This window comes from Lynx rufus, unplaced genomic scaffold (genome assembly GCF_022079265.1).
Source record: "Lynx rufus isolate CCGP_SWC_20201006 ecotype Redwood Valley unplaced genomic scaffold, mLynRuf1.p SCAF_6, whole genome shotgun sequence".
NCBI classification, from domain to species: domain Eukaryota; kingdom Metazoa; phylum Chordata; class Mammalia; order Carnivora; family Felidae; genus Lynx; species Lynx rufus.
The window spans coordinates 22,756,099-22,773,853 of NW_025814878.1; the positions used below are offsets into that span (position 1 = coordinate 22,756,099).

The 17,755-nt window shown below is 38.5% G+C and overlaps 1 protein-coding gene across 3 annotated transcripts in view; it reads left to right on the plus strand.

The window, feature by feature from the left end:
• Positions 1-17,755, plus strand: part of MAP3K5 (mitogen-activated protein kinase kinase kinase 5) — a 207,798-nt gene that overhangs the window by 149,010 nt on the left and 41,033 nt on the right. For all 3 annotated transcript variants that reach the window (XM_047102683.1, XM_047102684.1, XM_047102685.1), the window contains 4 exons: positions 9,531-9,664; positions 14,795-14,922; positions 16,402-16,538; positions 17,512-17,617. In XM_047102683.1, coding sequence (XP_046958639.1) covers positions 9,531-9,664; positions 14,795-14,922; positions 16,402-16,538; positions 17,512-17,617 — 505 coding nt within the window. The remainder of the gene's footprint in view (positions 1-9,530; positions 9,665-14,794; positions 14,923-16,401; positions 16,539-17,511; positions 17,618-17,755) is intronic.

The window sequence follows — 17,755 nt, forward strand, 5'->3', positions numbered from 1 at the left end:
ATGAGATCATGACCTGAGCCGAAGTTGGTTGCCCAACCACTAAGCCACCCAGGTGCCCCAAATGTGTTTGACATTTAAATGAGGTGACCACTCACCTCATGTAATTAAGCACCAGAGGGAAGTGCATGGCCTTTCAGAAGGTGGTGGCTTTACTGTGGGTCCCTTGACAGTGTGAAAAGTAAGTGAATCACCACTTCGTTGTTTGGCCTTGTCAGTATTGTCTTCCTCCGCTGATTCCCTTTTCGGTGCCAGGCTTAGATTGCTCTGGGCAGGCAACAATAGAGGGATGCTTCTAGAAGTAAACCCGTCACTGCTTTGAAATGCAATTGTTTCCCTTAGCAACAACTAAATTCCTATTGCCTATTGCCTAGAAATAGAATGCAAACTACATAAGCAGTGTAATCTTACCTTTTATCTTGCAAATCACTCTTTCCTCCACCCCTAACTTTTCCCATATTTCTAATTTAATACACCTTGTTTTCCCTTGGCCTGTAGCCCAACCCTTCTAGTTTTCCTGGCTATCACATAGATAATTCTCTGTCCTTATAGGCCAGCCCAGTCTCCTCAAACCTGCCTTTTCAGTTTATATCTCAGCACGATAAGAATAGAAAGAAGAGATTTAATAACCAAGCAAGCAGTTACTCACTGGAATGGTTTTCAGTCACTTTGGCCTTATTAAAGTCCTCTTTTTCTTTTACTATGACCACTTTGTTCAACAGGAAATCAACTGCCATACCTAATATATAGTCTTTTAAAAAAGAATAGTCTTTTGATGCTTTAAATCCAGAGGAAAACTAAAACTTGAGCGGCCTCACGCGGGCTTATATATTCTTCGTCACACACACTATATATATATCCCTGTGGCCCAACTCCCTTCAACCAAAAATAAACTGATACCAACTTTCAATGCTTTGTTTTGGCACCTGGTTTATAAAAACAAACAAGCAAACAAAAAAGGGTTCTCATCAAATTGTCTATAGCTTGATTGCTCAATTAAATAATTACTGAACATCTCCTACAAACTAGATATGGGGATAGAGCAATTAAAGATAAATCCCAGCTCTCGCAAAGCTCAGAGTCCAGACTGAGATACAGATTGAGTAAGAGAAGGAAGAGTTACAAAAGCATGAATGAGGGCAGAAAGGCTTGGGAGCACATCCGACCAGAAAGTAACCCAGCTTTCGAGGGTCAGGTGGACAGTTCGGGAAAGCTTCCTAGAGCTTGGTTTTGAAAGATGAGGCACAATTACCCAGGTAGAAAACACAGCATGGGTAAAGGCACAAAGATCTCGGGAGCCTCACAGAGTTTTTGGAGGAGATTGACAAGCGAGAAGGTGGGCCACAGAGGCAGCAGTAAGAACCTGAAGGGCATTTCTGCTGTGCTAAGGAGTTGGGCTTTGATTCTGAAAGTGACGAGAAACCAATAAAGCAAAGGCAGTGATACAAACATGGACAGCTCACTCTGGAACTTTGGACTTTGGGAAGTTCTCTGTCAACTTAGTGGAGAATGGATCAAGGAACAAGGCAACAAGAGAGGAGGGGACAGGAAGGCCAGGTAAGAGTCTGTAGAATTAGTACAGAAGAAAAGCAAGGAGGGCCTGATTTAAGGCAAGAGCAGGTATACCTAACAGCATTTGGCAATCAGTTTGATATGGGGAGTAAGGGAAAGAAAAGATTGAAGTCTAAGGTGGCCCCCAGATGTCTACCAGATACCTGAAGAAGAGAATGGATGTTCAGTGCATCTTGATGATATACTGGACTACATTTATAGAAATGGTGTTTGGAAACAGAAGTAAGAACATCCATACAACATTGGTAGTGGTAAGAATATTGAATCAGGAATTGTGAGTTGGGTTTGAACCACAACTCGTTTTCACTAGGAAAGATATTTCTGAGCATTTGTAAATTGAAGCTAATCATAGACCTTTCCTGCTATGACACAGGCTTATTATGACTCTCCAATGAGATAGGTTATTGACAGTTGTTTTTTTTCTTTTAAATTACAAAGCATTATATGGGGCGCCTGGGTGACTCAGTGGGTTAAGCATCTGATTCCTGATTTTGGCTCAGGTCATGATCTCACAGTTTGTGAGTTCAAGCCCCACCAGGCCAGGCACTGCACTGACAGTGTGGTGCCTGCTTAAGATTCTCTGTCTCCTTTTCTCTCTGCCCCTCCCACACATATTCTCTCTCTCTCTCTCTCTCTCTCTCTCTCTCTCACTCACTCAAAAATAAATAAATAAACTTTATTAAAAAAATTCTAGGGGCACCTGGTTGGCTCAGTCAGTTGAGCATCTGACTTCAGCTTGGGTCATGATGTCATGGTTAGTGGGTTCAAGCCCTGCATCAGGCTCTGTGCTGACAACTCGGAGCCTGGAGCCTGCTTCAGATTCTCCCTCTCTCAGATTCAGTGTCTCCTCTCTTTCTGCCCCTCTCCTGCTCACTCTCTGTCTCTCTCTCTCTTAAAAATGAATAAACATTAAAAAAGTTTTTTAAAAGTTATAAAGCATTATAATAATGTGGTGGTAGTACTAAGTTCAGTGTATAGGTTTCTATGCCCTTTCTAGGGCACACTAGCAAAGATGAGCTACTTTGGTGATAGTCTGCCCTGCCTCCTGCTGGCCTGGGTCCTGGCTGGTAGATTTCCAGCATGTGTGGCACAGTATGATGGAAGTCTAGGCCACAGGAATTGGGTACAGAGACTTAAGATCTATCTGGTGGAATTTTTTTTTTTTTACTGTTTTTACTGCCTCTTTGCTGGAGCCCAGTTTCATCTTCCAGTTAGAGGAAATCGCTAAAAGATTCCTTCCCCCTATTCCCTCATCCTGAAAACATGCCTGATCTTCTGCTCTGGATTAGGACAGTCTTCAGTCTTACATTAGACATCTACAACAGGAGTATTCTTTTATGTGCATTGGTATGTATACATTGTGATTATGTACAGTGATGCCAATGGGAAAGTAAGATGCCTCCCTTCCAGAGAAGAGTTCATGACAGGGAGGTCAGTGCTCACCCAGTCATGGCGTGATATTAGGCATAGTTTTCCCCGAGAGAATTCAGCTAATTGCCTTCTGTCAATGCTTGGAAACCTCTTGGAAATAAATAAACCAAAGCTAGTAATGACAAAACCGTATTTTCCTCATCCTCCTTGGCAGAAGTCCCTCAAGTCAAGTGTATGTACCCTAGAGAGTTTGCAGAGTGATCTGATTACCACCTTTGTAGGTAATTTGTCCTTTTTATCTCTGCTTTATGACCTCTGTTTACTTTTCATTTTGTAATTTCCCTATACCATATCTGCATGTGAATTTATTTTTATTTTTCCCAGTAAAGGCTCAATTTTTGGAAGTTATGTTTGATTCTGTCTTCGATCTGCCCGGCCTTTTTTAGAATGTATTATCTCCTTTTCTCATGCTTTTTGATTTCCTATTTTATATCTTTATGTTAAATGTACTTATTTAAAATTTTTTAAACATTTATTTATTTTTGAGAGGGAGAGGGACAGAATGAGAACGGGGGCAGACAGAGAGAGAGAGAGAGAGAGACACACAGAATCCAAAGCAGGCTCCAGACTTTGAGCTGTCAGCACAGCACCCAAAGTGGGGCTCAAACTCACGAACCATGAGATCATGACCGGAGCTGAAGTTGGACGCTTAACCACTGAGCCACCCAGGCACCCCTGTACTTATTTTAAAGTTTTTGTTTCTTTTACTTTAGGAGGTTTGGGGAGGTCGATAGTTGTCAAATCAGCTGATTCACTGGTGGTGAATTATTTCTTTATATATTTTAAAATTTTGGGATGTGAGCTCAATTTCAATGACATACTATCAGCGAGAATCCTAAATAGCCCATATTAAGGGAATCTCCTTTAAAATATTTTTGCTTTGTTTCTATTAGCACTCCAGGGATGTCCCAAGCTCAAGACCAGTTATGGGTATCATGATAGGTGTAAATTTGAATTAAACCAGCATGAGGATCAGCCTGTGGTTGAAAGTATTCAGAGGAGACTTGCTTTTGTCCACCCAAAACTCAGTCTAAGACAGATGAGCTTTATTTTGGCTTCCCAGTGTAATGGGCTTTTTTCTAACCTACCTGTTCATCAAATTATAGTCCTTCGTGGGCCCTGATTTGGGGTATGCTAGCTCTTCCCCTGGTATAGACACAAGGTCCCATTTCCAATCCTCTCTTGGGCATTAAGACCACAGAATCAGATAGTTGACAAACTATAGCCCAAAGGCCAAATCCATCCTGCCAGTACCCTTGGTAAATGAAGTTTTATTGGAACGCAACCATGCCCCTCTGTTTAAATATTGACTGAGCGGTTTTCGTGCTACAATGGTAGAGTTGAGTAGTTGCCACAGAGGTCATATGGCCCATAAATCTTAAAAGTATTCAATCTCTGATGCTTCAGAGAAAGAAAGCATTTGCCAACCCCTGGCCAAGATTAATTAAACTGAAAGCCGAGCCCTCATCCCTCCCCCCTTGGGCTATAAGGACATCAGTTGTGATTACTCCTCAAGTGGTTCTTTTTCTCTTTATTTCTAGCTCCTGGCAGTCTTCTTTACTTTTCTCTAAGCACTGCTAGGCATTTAAAAGTGTGTCTACTCTTTTTTTATGTAAGTGTTTTTAGCAGGAAGTTTGCCAGATGCCAAGCCCACCATATTGCCAGCACCAGAACCCACTTTCTACTATCTTGGATATTATAGACTGCTATATACATGAGATGTTATACATGAACCTAATGGTAACCACAAATCAAAAACCTGCAATAGGTACACAAACACGAAAGAGAAAGGAATCCAAGCATGTCACTAAAGAAAGCCATCAAACTACAGGGGAAGAGAACAAAAGAAAAAAAAGGAACAGAGAACGACAAAAACAACCATAAAACAAGTAATAGAATGGCAACAAGTACATACCTGAATAATTATTTTGAATGTAAACGGATTAAATGCTCCAATCAAGACAGTGACTGGATGGATAAAAAAAGTAAGGCCCATTTATATGTTGCCTACCAGAAACTCACTTCAGACCTAAAGACACCTGGAGATTGAAAATGAGGGAATAGAAAAATATTTACTATGCAAATTGGAGCAAAAAGAAAGCTGGAGTAGCAGTACTTCTATCAGACTAAATAGACTAAAACAAAGACGGTAACAAGAGACAAATAAGGACACTACATAATGATAAAGGGAACAATCCAACAAGAGGATATAAAATTATAAATATTTATGCACCCAACACTGAAGCACCTAAATACATAAAGCAACTATTAACAGACATAAAGGAAGAAATCGACAGTAATACAATAATAGTGGGGGACTTTAACATCCCACTTACTTCAATGGATGTATCAATCATCTAGATAGAAAATCAACAAGGAAACAGTGGCTTTGTATGAGACATTGGACCAAATGGACCTAACATATATTTAGGTATATGTATAGGTATAGGTATAGGTATAGGTATAAATATGTATATATATTTAGAACATTCCATCCCGCAAAAGTAGAATACATATTTTTTTGAAGTGCACATAGAACATTCTCCAGAATAGATCACCTTAGGCCTCAAAACAAGTCTCAATAAATTCAAAAAGACTGGAATCATATCATGCATCTTTTCTGACCACAATGGTATGAAACTAGAAATCAAGGACAAGAAAAAAATCTGGAAAAGAATACAAACACATGGTTGCCAAATAACATGCCAGTAAGCAATGAATGGGTCAATAAACAAATCAAAGAGGAAATTAAAAAATACATGGAGACAAATGAAAATGAAAATACAACAGTCCAAAATCTTTGGGATGCGGCAAAATCTATTCCGACAGGAAAGATTATATAGCAATACAGGCCTACCTCAAGAAGCAATATCTCAAATAAACAACCTCACCTTACACTTAAAGGGACTAGAAAAAAAAAACCCCAAAGCCAGTAGAAGGAAGAAATAATAAAGATTAGAGAAGAAATAAATGAGATAGAGACTAAAAAATACAATAGAACAGATCAGTGAAACCAGGAGCTGGTTCTTTGGAAAGATCAACAAAATTGATAAGCCTTTAGCCAGACTCATCAAAAAAAAATAAATAAAATAGATGCAAGAATCCTCAACAAAATATCAGCAAGCCAAATCCAACAATACATTAAAAAAATCATTCAATATGATACATCACATCGACTAGAGGAAGGATAAAAGCGATTTGACCATTTCAATGAATGCAGGAAAAACATCTGACAAAAGTACAGCATCCGTTCGTGATAAAAACCCTCAACAAAGTAGGTTTAGAGGGAACATACTTCAACATAATAAGGCCATATATGAAAAACCCACAGCTAACATCATACTCAATGACGAAAACTGAAAGCTTTTCCCTTAAGGTCAGGAATAAGACAAGGATGTCTACTCTCACCACTTTCATTTAGCAGAGTACTAAAGTCCTAGCCACAGCAATCAGACAACATAAAGAAATAAAAGGCATCCAAATTGGTAAGGAAGAAGTAAAACTTTCACTATTTGTATATGTCATGATATTATATATAGAAAGCCCTGAAGACTACCAAAAAACAAAACAAAACAAACAAACAAAAACTACAACTGATAAATGAATTCAGTAAAGTTGCAAGATACAAAATTAATATACACAAATCTGCTGCATTTCTACACACTAATAATGAAGTAGCAGAAGGAGAAATTAAGAAAACAATTGCATTTACAATTTCATCAAAAAGAATAAAATACCTAGGAGTAAATATAACCAAGGAGTTGAAAAACCTGTACTCCATGAACTATAAAGCACTGATGAAAGAAATTAAAGATCACACAAACAAATGGAAAGATATGCTCTGCTCATGGATTGGCAGAACCAATATCGTTAAGATGTCCATACTACCCAAAGCAATCTACAGATTTAATGCAATTCCTATTAATACCAACATTTAAAAGAAATTTTTTTTCAGTTTTATTTATTTATTTTGAGACAGAAAGAGAGAGAGCACATGAGCCAGGGAGGTGCAGAGAGAGGAAGATAGAGAATACCAAGCAGGCTCCACACTGCTGGTGCAGAGCCCTATGTGGGCCTCTAACTCACAAACCGTGAGATCGTGACCTGAGCTGAAATCAAGAGCTGGACACTTAACCAACTGAGCCACCCAGGCATCCCTATACCAACAACATTTTTTATGGAATTAGAACAAATAATATTAAAATATATAAAGGCCCCAAATAACCAAAGCAATCTTAGAAAAGAACAAAACTGGATGTATCACAATCCCAGGTTTCAAGATATACTGTAAAACTATAATCAAAACAGTATGGTACTGGCACAAAAATAAACACATAGATTATTGGAACACAATAAAGAGCCCAGAATTAACCCCTGCTTATATGGTCAATCTGAGACTAAGGAGGCAAGAATATACAATGGGGAGAAGATAATGTGTTTAACAAATGGTGCTGGGAAAACTGGACAGCAAAAGAATGAAACTGGACCCTTTTCTCACACCATACACAAAAAATAAACTCAAAATAGATTATATACCTAAGTGTGAGATCTGAAACCATAAAACGCCTAGAAGAAAACATAGGCAGTAATTTTTTATCATCAGCCATAGCAACACTTTTCTCAATATGTCTTTTCTGGCAAAGGAAACAAAAGCAAAAGCAAACTGTTGAGACTACACCAAAATAAAAAGCTTTTGCACAGCAAAGGAAACCATCAGCAAAACAAAATAAAAAGGCAACATACTGTATAGAAGAAATTTTTAAATAATATATCTGATAAGTAGTTGATATCCAAAATATATGAAGAACTTACACAACTCAACACCAAAAAACCACAAATAATCCAATTTAAAAAATGGACAGAGGATCTGAACAGGTATTTCTCCAAAGAATATATCCAGATGGTGAAAAAGATGCTCACCATCACCCATCATTAGGGAAATGCAAATCAAAACTACAATGAAATATCACTTCATACCTGTCAGAATGGCTAAAATCAAAAACACAAGAAATAACTAGTGTTGGTGAGGATGTGAAAAAAAAGGAATCCTTGTGTACTCTTTGGTAGGAATACAAACAGGTGGAATCACTGTGGAAAACCGCGGTTTCTCAAAAAAATTAAAAATGTAATTACTGTATTATCCAGTAATTGCACTACTGGATATTTACCTAAAGAAAATGAAAACACTAATTCAAAAAGATACATGCACCCCTGTGTTTATTGCAGTATTACTTAAAATACCCAAATATGGCAGTAACCCACATGTCCATTGATAGATGATATCTATTATAATGGAATATTACTCAGCCATAAAAAAGAATGAAATCTTGCCATTTGCAACAACATGGATGGATTTAGAGCACATAATGCTAAGTGAAGTCAGTCAGAGAAAAACAAGTACCTATATGATTTGACTCATATGTGGAATTTGAGAAACAAAGCAAACAAAGAAAAAAAGAGATGACCAAAAACCCTAGAGAACAAACTGGTGGTTGCCAGAGGGGATGTGGATCAGGAATGGGTTAAATAAATAAAGGAGAATAAGAGTACACTTACCCTGATGAGCACTGAGAAATGTATAGAGTTATTGAGTCATTGTATTGTGTACCTGAAACTAATATAACATTACATCTTAGTTATACTTGAATAAAAAAAAAAAAGAAAAAGAAACATACAAAAACAAAAAAATTTGTTGACTTGTAAAGGTTAGAAATCAATTTTTTTAATGGCCAACTTAAACCCTTTATGAGAAAAAGAGCTTGTTCTATGTTCTCTCCTGTTCTGTGTAGTTTTACACTGGGTTTCTAGAGTCGTGGCTTGACCATTTGGTGGCCCTAAATTTGGTAATTCCAGTCTGAAACCAAAAACTTCCAGGTCTCAGGAGGTCTCACCAAATACTCTCTAAACCTCTCTTATTTTGATCCAGTTTTCCATAGTTGACTGAGACGCTTGACAGCTTGGGGTTTAGGGCTGTAGATATTTCTTTTTACATCAAAGATGAGATTTTCCTCTTATCTTTAATTTTTAAAATGTTTTTTTTGTCTTGGGGAATCCAATGATGAAAATTTTCTGCTTCCCCAAAATCTTTCTTTCAGGGGCTTTATTCTTTTGGCAGAGTATGTAATACTTGGACAGTATTAAAAGCTGGGAAATAAAAGAAAAATTAATTAGATGGAATAGATATTGATAGACATTATTGCTAATCATACTCATTTCCAAGATCTATGAAAACTAGGATTGAGTGGGTAAAGTAATCCAAGTGGGCTTTTGAAGAAGTACTTTTCTGGATTTAAATACATAGTCCTCACTGTGTTCATAGCCATTGTGAAAACATGAACACACTATCTGCTTTCTGTTGGGAGTGTCTATTTTTTGGCTCTTGAAGCTGCTGCTTAGAACTTCATCATATCGTTTTGCTTGTTAAAGCCATCTGATAAAATAAGGAAAAATGCTCTTAGAAAAAGTTTGATATTTAAGTGTAAAATGCAACTAACATGTCAACCTCCTGTCCCCATTTTTTCCCTTTGTAGTATGACTACGAATATGATGAGAACGGAGACAGAGTTGTTTTAGGAAAGGGCACTTACGGGATTGTCTACGCAGGCCGAGACCTGAGCAACCAAGTCAGAATTGCTATAAAGGAAATCCCAGAAAGAGATAGCAGGTACAGTACTTGTGGCTAATAAAAGCTGTTTTCACCATGTTCTGGTTGTTGATGTCATCTTAGACAATATTTTGGTGATATTCTAACTAATGAAACTCTGTCTAAAAACTCCACTTTTTTAATCAGCCCCCCTGTGAGGTTTAGCTGCTTTATCACTCAGTGATTCAAGCACAACTCTCTGGTGGGGAAGATGGCCTCTCTTAGGTGACAAGGACAGAACTTTTAATGAGTAGAAAAGACGATGGCCTGTGTGAACTAGGCTCAGGTATGTCACAGAATGGTTGATTTATTAGACAGATAGATGGGGAGTAAGCATGATCAGCAGTGGTTTGAACCAGAAGTTCTAGTGTCTAGTCCAGCATCTACAGAGCTTGGAAGTCATCCTCCATCAGTGGTAAGCTGACTAAACTGAGAAACCAACAGCTCTTCTTGGATCCATTGGAGAAGTGAGGTCATGGGCCAAGCCATTGCTCCCAAATTTGGAGAGACAGTCATGGGTTGGGGGGCATACTTGGTGAGTTTAGCCTCCAGGAGCCCTACTAGATCCTTACAGTAATATTGGAGAAAAATCTCTTTGTGCTTCCATCAGGGGGAAGAATGAGAGTAACTATTTTGAACTCTACTCTTCCTAACAAGGCCCACCCTCAAAAAGACGATTTTTACCAGAGTCTAACCTATTAGACTGTTACCAGAGCCTAACTCCTGCCCACTGTAGCCATCCTGTCCCAGCTGAAGGCGGCAGGGGAAGGGGCAGGAGAGGCCTGCAAAGCATTTGTGAGGCTCATAGCCCAGTGGCACAGGCTCTCTAAGAAACTGATACCTAAGCATGAGACTACAAGAATGCCCTCCCAGAATTCCTTTTACCTAACACATCATGCCTGACTTCCAACAAAAATTACAAGGCATACTAAAAGGCACAAACACAGTTTGAAGAGACAGAATAAATATCAGAACCAGACTCAGATATGGCAGGGATGTTGGAATTATCAGACCAGGAATTTATAACAACTTTAATATGCTAAGGGCTCTAATGGGTAGATAGCATGCAAAAACAGAGGGAGTGTAAGCAGAGATAGAAACCCTAAATAAGAATCAAAGGAAATGCTAGAGATGAAAAACAAGAACAAATGGGGCACCTGGGTGGCTCAGTCAGTTAAGAGTCTGACTCTTGATTTTGGCTCCAATTATGATCTCATGACTTGTGAATTTGAGCCCTACGTCGGGCTGTGCGCTGACAGTGCAGAACCTGCTTAGAATTCTCTCTCTCTCCTTCTCTCTCTGTTCCTCCCTTCCCCTCAAAATAAATAAATAAAAACTTTAAAATAAAATCACCTTTGTAACTTAAGTTTATTCAACCACCAGTGTACGTACACAAAGCACACCAACAAAGATCTTGTTCTATAGCAATGCATTTGGCATAAAGTGGGTTGTTTGAAAATACTTGCATGACAAGTGCTTCTCTTAAACAGCTGGCACAGGGCATCTTCTAGTTACCTACAAAAGAAAAAGTGAAGTCTATCATGTTATTGTGAGATACCACACACAAAGGTATTTCTATCTATGTGCCCTGGAGAGCTTTTGATGTTGCATGTAAAAAGATAGCAGTTAGAAAGGACAATTGCTATGATAATAGGATGCATGTGAATAATGCATGATCCAGCATTGGCCATCTGGAATGAAAGATCACAGCAACGCAAATCATTGCTTCTGTGTTTCATTTACACTTTAAAAACACTTTGTTAGAGAAGCAGAGTAGTTGTAGGATAGAGGTGGTGGTGGATTCATAACCTATCCCAACTAGTTGTTAATTTCAGACTGACTTCCTCCTCTAACATTCTACACATGCCTGAACTATTTATTTAGATCAGTTATTCTCTACCCTGCTGCATATTAGAACGAACTGGGGAACTTTAAAAAACGCTTGATGCTCAGGTCTTACCACCCCAAATTCTGGGGTGGGTCATATGCATTGATATTTTTTCAAAATCCTTCCAGATGAAATGTCTAGCCAAGGCTGGGAACCATTGGTTTAGATGGATATCGTGGGAATTTGACTCAGAGAAGGTGCTCTGGAAACACATATGGACCAATACTTTTTCAAAGCTAAATATATATATCTCTGATTACCTATACCATTTCTTCTTTCCATTGTCACAGCTAATTGAGAAGAAATAAGATTTTCTTATAATTTCTATAGATAAGCATTGCTTATTGACTTGAACGAGTTATAATTTCATGCTTATTCAGCGCTTGGCCCTTACTCTTTCACTTAGAACTGCTGAGTGTTACCAATCAATTTCATATTGGAGAAGAGTTCTTACTCTTAGCTAGGATGAATCTTGTAACTTTTAAGCCATCCTTTGGTTACTACATATTGGAGGGGATGGGGGAGTAGTGTATTTCCTTTTCCAGGATCTTAAATTTATTAATTTTTTTTTCAGTTTTTAATTTATTTTTGAAAGACAGAGAGAGAGCACAAGTAGGGGAGGGGCAGAGAGAGAAGGAGACACAGAATCCAAAGCAGGCTTCAGGCTCTGAGCTGTCAGCCCAGAACCCGATGCAGGGCTCGAACTCATAAACCGTGAAATCATGACCTGAGCCGAACTGACTGAACCACCCAGGCTCCCCTCCAGGATCTTACATTTAAAAGTTCATGATTGATTTTCAATAGAAGGTCAAGGGGTGGGAGCCTCTTGGTTCATCATAAACTCAACTAATCACTTACTTCAGATTATTTAGTCATCTTGATGTCCTAAATCTGTAGAATAGACCCAATATTTGCTACTAATTTATCTTATGCATATCAAGAGCAATCTTATTAACTAGCGTTAATAAAAGGTTTAAACTTGATGGAAAAAGTAACTTTATTACAAATGTCCTGAGAATCATAACCTAAGTATTTTTTTTCAGGAATTTTTATTTTTTATTTTATTTTATTTTTTTTTCAATATATGAAATTTATTGTCAAATTGGTTTCCATACAACACCCAGTGCTCATCCCAAAAGGTGCCCTCCTCAATACCCATCACCCACCCTCCCCTCCCTCCCACCCCCCATCAACCCTTAGTTCTCAGTTTTTAAGACTCTCTTATGCTTTGGCTCTCTCCCACTCTAACCTCTTTTTTTTTTTTTCCTTCCCCTCCCCCATGGGTTCCTGTTAAGTTTCTCAGGATGCACATAAGAGTGAAAACATATGGTATCTGTCTTTCTCTGTATGGCTTATTTCACTTATAACCTAAGTATTTTATTGCTCTATACCAGTATTTCTCATGTTGTCTCCCTCAGTTATCAATATGGAATTGTCTCTAACTGATAGCCTGCTAAGGAGTTTCAGTATAATACCTACCTCTATACTTCCTAGAACAGTTCTAAAGAAAAATAAAATGAGTAAAAGATCTAAAGTACAAGTCAGTTTTTTGTTATTGTTGGCAGCATTCTGAGTAATATTTTACAAATTATAAAAGTTTTGGGGCGCCTGGGTGGTGCAGTCGGTTAAGCGTCCGACTTCAGCCAGGTCACCATCTCGCGGTCCGTGAGTTCGAGCCCCGCGTCGGGCTCTGGGCTGATGGCTCGGAGCCTGGAGCCTGTTTCCGATTCTGTGTCTCCCTCTCTCTCTGCTCCTCCCCCGTTCATGCTCTGTCTCTCTCTGTCCAAAAAAAAAAATAAATAAACGTTGAAAAAAAAAACAAATTATAAAAGTTTAAATTAAATGAACTTGGATTTTTGTAACCTAATTTGTAGTGTATTCTGAAAAACTTCATGAAAATAGTATTATACAATACTAACCACTTCTAGAATTTGTTATTGGCATTCAAAAAAATCCATTCTGTTTATATGGATTTGCCATTGTAAGATCTAAGCATTTCTTTTTTTTTAATATTTATTTATTTTTGAGAGACAGAGTGAGACAAAGTGAGAGTGGGGGAGGGGCAGAGAGAGAGAGAGGGAGACACAGGATTGGAAGCAGGCTCCAGGCTTTGAGCCGTCAGTACAGAGTCTGACGTGGGGCTCGAACCCACTGACCGTGAGATCATGACCTGAGCTGAAGTCGGATGCTCAACCAACTGAACCACCCAGGCACCCCAAGATCTAAGCATTTCTTGCATGTAGTACTGAAGCAGATTATGAGGCATCAGGTTTGTGGTTTATGTTTTAGTGGTTAGTGCCTTTCATACCTGTAACCTCCATTGTAGAACAGAAAAAATATTAGGGCATAGCTTTGAGTCCCTAACACCCTACTGTAGTTAGTTATACAATAATCATATTAATATAATATAAATATATAATATAATATTAATATTCGAGACTGCTAAGAGTCTACAGGCTTTATAGTACTTCAAATAATCGTCAAAAGGGTTTTTCTGTATGTTCCGGAAATACAAAACACTTCCATTGTATAATCTGATAAAGCAACACACATCAAGTACATGATTTTGAAGCCTGGTTTAATGCTGGTCTTTCAGCATGGAGGCCTGGTTAGGATGGAGTAAAAAAAAAAAAAAAAATCCTGATGTACTAGAACTGATAGACTCAGTAAGGTGAGGATTTTTGAGGAGCTCAAGGAGACAGGATTTAAATGGTTTTGTGTTTTCTACAGAAGAGTTGCTGGAGCTTCCAGTAAGTCCTAGAATGAAGATGAAAGTTCCCTGAAATTTTTATCTTCCTGGGCAAGAGTCTCCACTAATAGTAGAGTTATGTTATGAGGCGAGTGGAATTGAAAGTCATTTAATATAGACAATGAGCTATGTAGGTGCGTTCAATTTTCCTGGGCTAATATCTGTCACTTACTAGCTTTCTTTAAAATCTTGGGTAGGTTCGTCATCCTCCTGGTGAATCAATTTCCTCATCTGTAAAATGGGCATCTGAAAAGTACCTTCTCCTAGGGTTCTTGTGAGAAATGAGTACATACGGTAGGCTCAGATCAGTGCCTGACACATTTCCCCACAGACCCTACCCACTACCACTTCAACTTCCCAGAATTTATGTTATGAGAAATAAAGGCTTTAGATAGCCATATTTTACTTTACATATGGGCATATATCTAGCTGATGTTTTCAATTTGTACTGCTTAAATGTATACACTAAAATCTGGCTACGTAATTTGCTCATCAGCATTTGCACGTCTTTTAGATACTCCCAGCCCCTACATGAAGAAATAGCATTGCATAAGCATCTGAAGCATAAAAATATTGTCCAGTATCTGGGCTCTTTCAGTGAGAACGGTTTCATCAAAATCTTCATGGAGCAGGTCCCAGGAGGTAAGAGATGTTTTTCTTTTTTAAGAAATTATAAATTTGTAGGGGCTTGAAGAGGAGAACAAGTAAATGGGATTTATGAGTTTACACGTCTTATTTCGTCTAAGTTAAAAGAAAAATGAGATTATGTTCATTGCAGCATTGTTCACAGTAGCCAAGATATGGAAAGAACCTAAGTGTCCCATCACTGGATGAATGGATAAAGAAAATGTGTTTTGTATACATAATAGAATATTATTCAGTCATAAAAAAGAGTGAAATCTTGCCATTTGCAACAACACAGATGGACTGTGAGGGCATTATGCTAAGTGAAACAAGTTATGCAGAAAAAGACAAAAACTATATGAGCTCTCTTACATGTGGAACTAAAAAAAAAAAACCCAGAGGCATCTGAGTGGCTCAGTCGGTTAAGTGTCTGACTCTTGATTTCTGCTCAGGTCATGACCTCATGGTTCATGAGTTCAAGCCCTGAGTAGGCAGAAAGTGCAGAGCCTGCTTGGGACTCTCTATCTCCTTCTCTCTGCCCCTCCCAAACTCCCAGGCCTTCTCTCTCTCTCTCTCCCCCTCTCTCTGCCCCTCCCCAACTCCCACGCCTGCTCGCTCTCTCTCTCAAAATGAATAAACAAATACATAAAATCCCTGGGGCGCCTGGGTGGCTCAGTCGGTGAAGCGTCCGACTTCAGCTCAGGTCATGATCTCACGTCCGTGAGTTCGAGCCCCGTGTCGGGCTCTGTGCTGACCGCTCAGAGCCTGGAGCCTGTTTCAGATTCTGTGTCTCCCTCTCTCTCGGAACCCTTCCCCATTCATGCTCTGTCTCTCTCTGTCTCAAAAATAAATAAACGTTAAAAAAAAATTTTTTTTAAAATACATAAAATCCCAAACAAACAAAGGAAACAAGTTCAAAAATAACAAAGAACAGACGCAGGGGATAGGGGTGGGCAAAATGGGTGAAGAAGGTCAAAAGGACCACACTTCCAGTTATAAAATAAATTAGTCCTGGGGATGTAATGTACAGTCTGATGACTATAGTTAATAACACTGTATTGTGTATTTGAAAGTTGCTGAGATGTATATAAATATCGCAATGTATATAAATATCAAGTCATTATGTTTTACACCTGAAACTAATATAATATATGTCAAATATACCTCAAAATTTTTTACAAATTTAGACATGTGACATCAGCTTGAAGTTTATTAGGAGGCAATACAAATATCCTGAACGATTTTAGTATCAATCATTGTGACCTAGATTAAAGTTAGGGACTGAGGAGCCTTTTATTTTGACCGTATTTGATAATGAGCATCTTCAGAGCAGGGACACTTTCCTATTCATACGTGAGCCCAGGTGTCTAATACTCCAGTTCCTGGGCCACCATGAATAACCAGGAAGTGTTAGCTTAAATTAATGTTACATTATTAACATGCTTTAAAGAACTCATTTGAATAAGAATTTATCCACTGTTTCTCCCTGCTTTACAGGAAGTCTTTCAGCTCTCCTTCGTTCCAAATGGGGCCCATTGAAGGACAATGAGCAAACAATTGGCTTCTACACAAAGCAAATACTTGAAGGATTAAAATACCTCCATGACAATCAGATAGTCCATCGGGATATAAAGGTAGGATGCACCGAGGATTCACGTTTGAAAGTTCCTTGGTGGGCAACTGGTTTTGTTTTGTTTTCTTTTCTTTTTGCAAAAGTCATACTGTGTTATGAGTATTAATTTAGAATTGTGAATAAATAAATCGTAGAAATAGCAGAAATGCAAGATACTAACTCCTCTGCTCTGAGTCAGGTATTGGTACTCATGCCTTATCTCTTCTCCTCAAGGAATAAGCCTCTTAACTGTGTTCACCCAACAAAGATTGAGCTTCCACTGCACCCCTGGCACTGTTTGAGGTGCTCTGGGGAGGGGGCAGCACAGCAGAACAAAACTGGACAGGATAAGGTCTCCGCCCCTGATGAGATCACAGGCTGGTTCATCTTGGTATCCTTGCCCTGAGTAGCTACTCAGTAAATATTTACTGCATCAATGGATGAATGATTGGGAGGGAAAATAAATAAGATCTTCTCTTCTCACAAGTATCATATACTGATTGTTTGAACTAAAATTAAGTAACTTACTTGATTCTTCTTAAAAAGAGGAAATTCAGAACTAATACATTTCTGACAAAGGTGGCACCGTGGAAAGGAAGTAATATTACTACCAGCAGATCATCCCAGATCTCGTGATTTGCCATATCCCCAAATATTCTGGGAAAAGAAGTAAAATAACAGAAAATACAATGGGAAATCATGAATGTCATGTTTGAACTTAATCACACACAGGTGACCCCTTCTGTTCACAAACCACAGCAAACTCTGACCAGGCAGGCGCCTTTTGACCTTGTGGCCTGAGTAGCACGTTGTGAAATGATAATATAGGCACAAAAATGGTGTCAAGAATTCACTCTTGAGGTTAACTGTAATGAAGACTACAGACTTAGTGGCCTCGTTTACTCTGGGGACACCGTTTCTTATTGGACTTATGAGCCAACAACAAACAGTACTGGAGGAAAGACTAGTTTTGATTCAAGTCTTTTGTTCTCTAGGGTGACAATGTGTTGATTAATACCTACAGTGGCGTTCTCAAGATCTCAGACTTCGGGACATCAAAGAGGCTTGCTGGCATTAACCCATGTACTGAAACTTTTACTGGTATGTTTTTGCAATGATGATACGGATCTTAATGTAATTAAAGAAATAATTGCTGCGTTAGAGCATAATGTGAGAGATAAAGTCCGTCTGGGTTCTCACAGACATTAATGCCAGTATCTTTTGATGCTCACTGAAAAA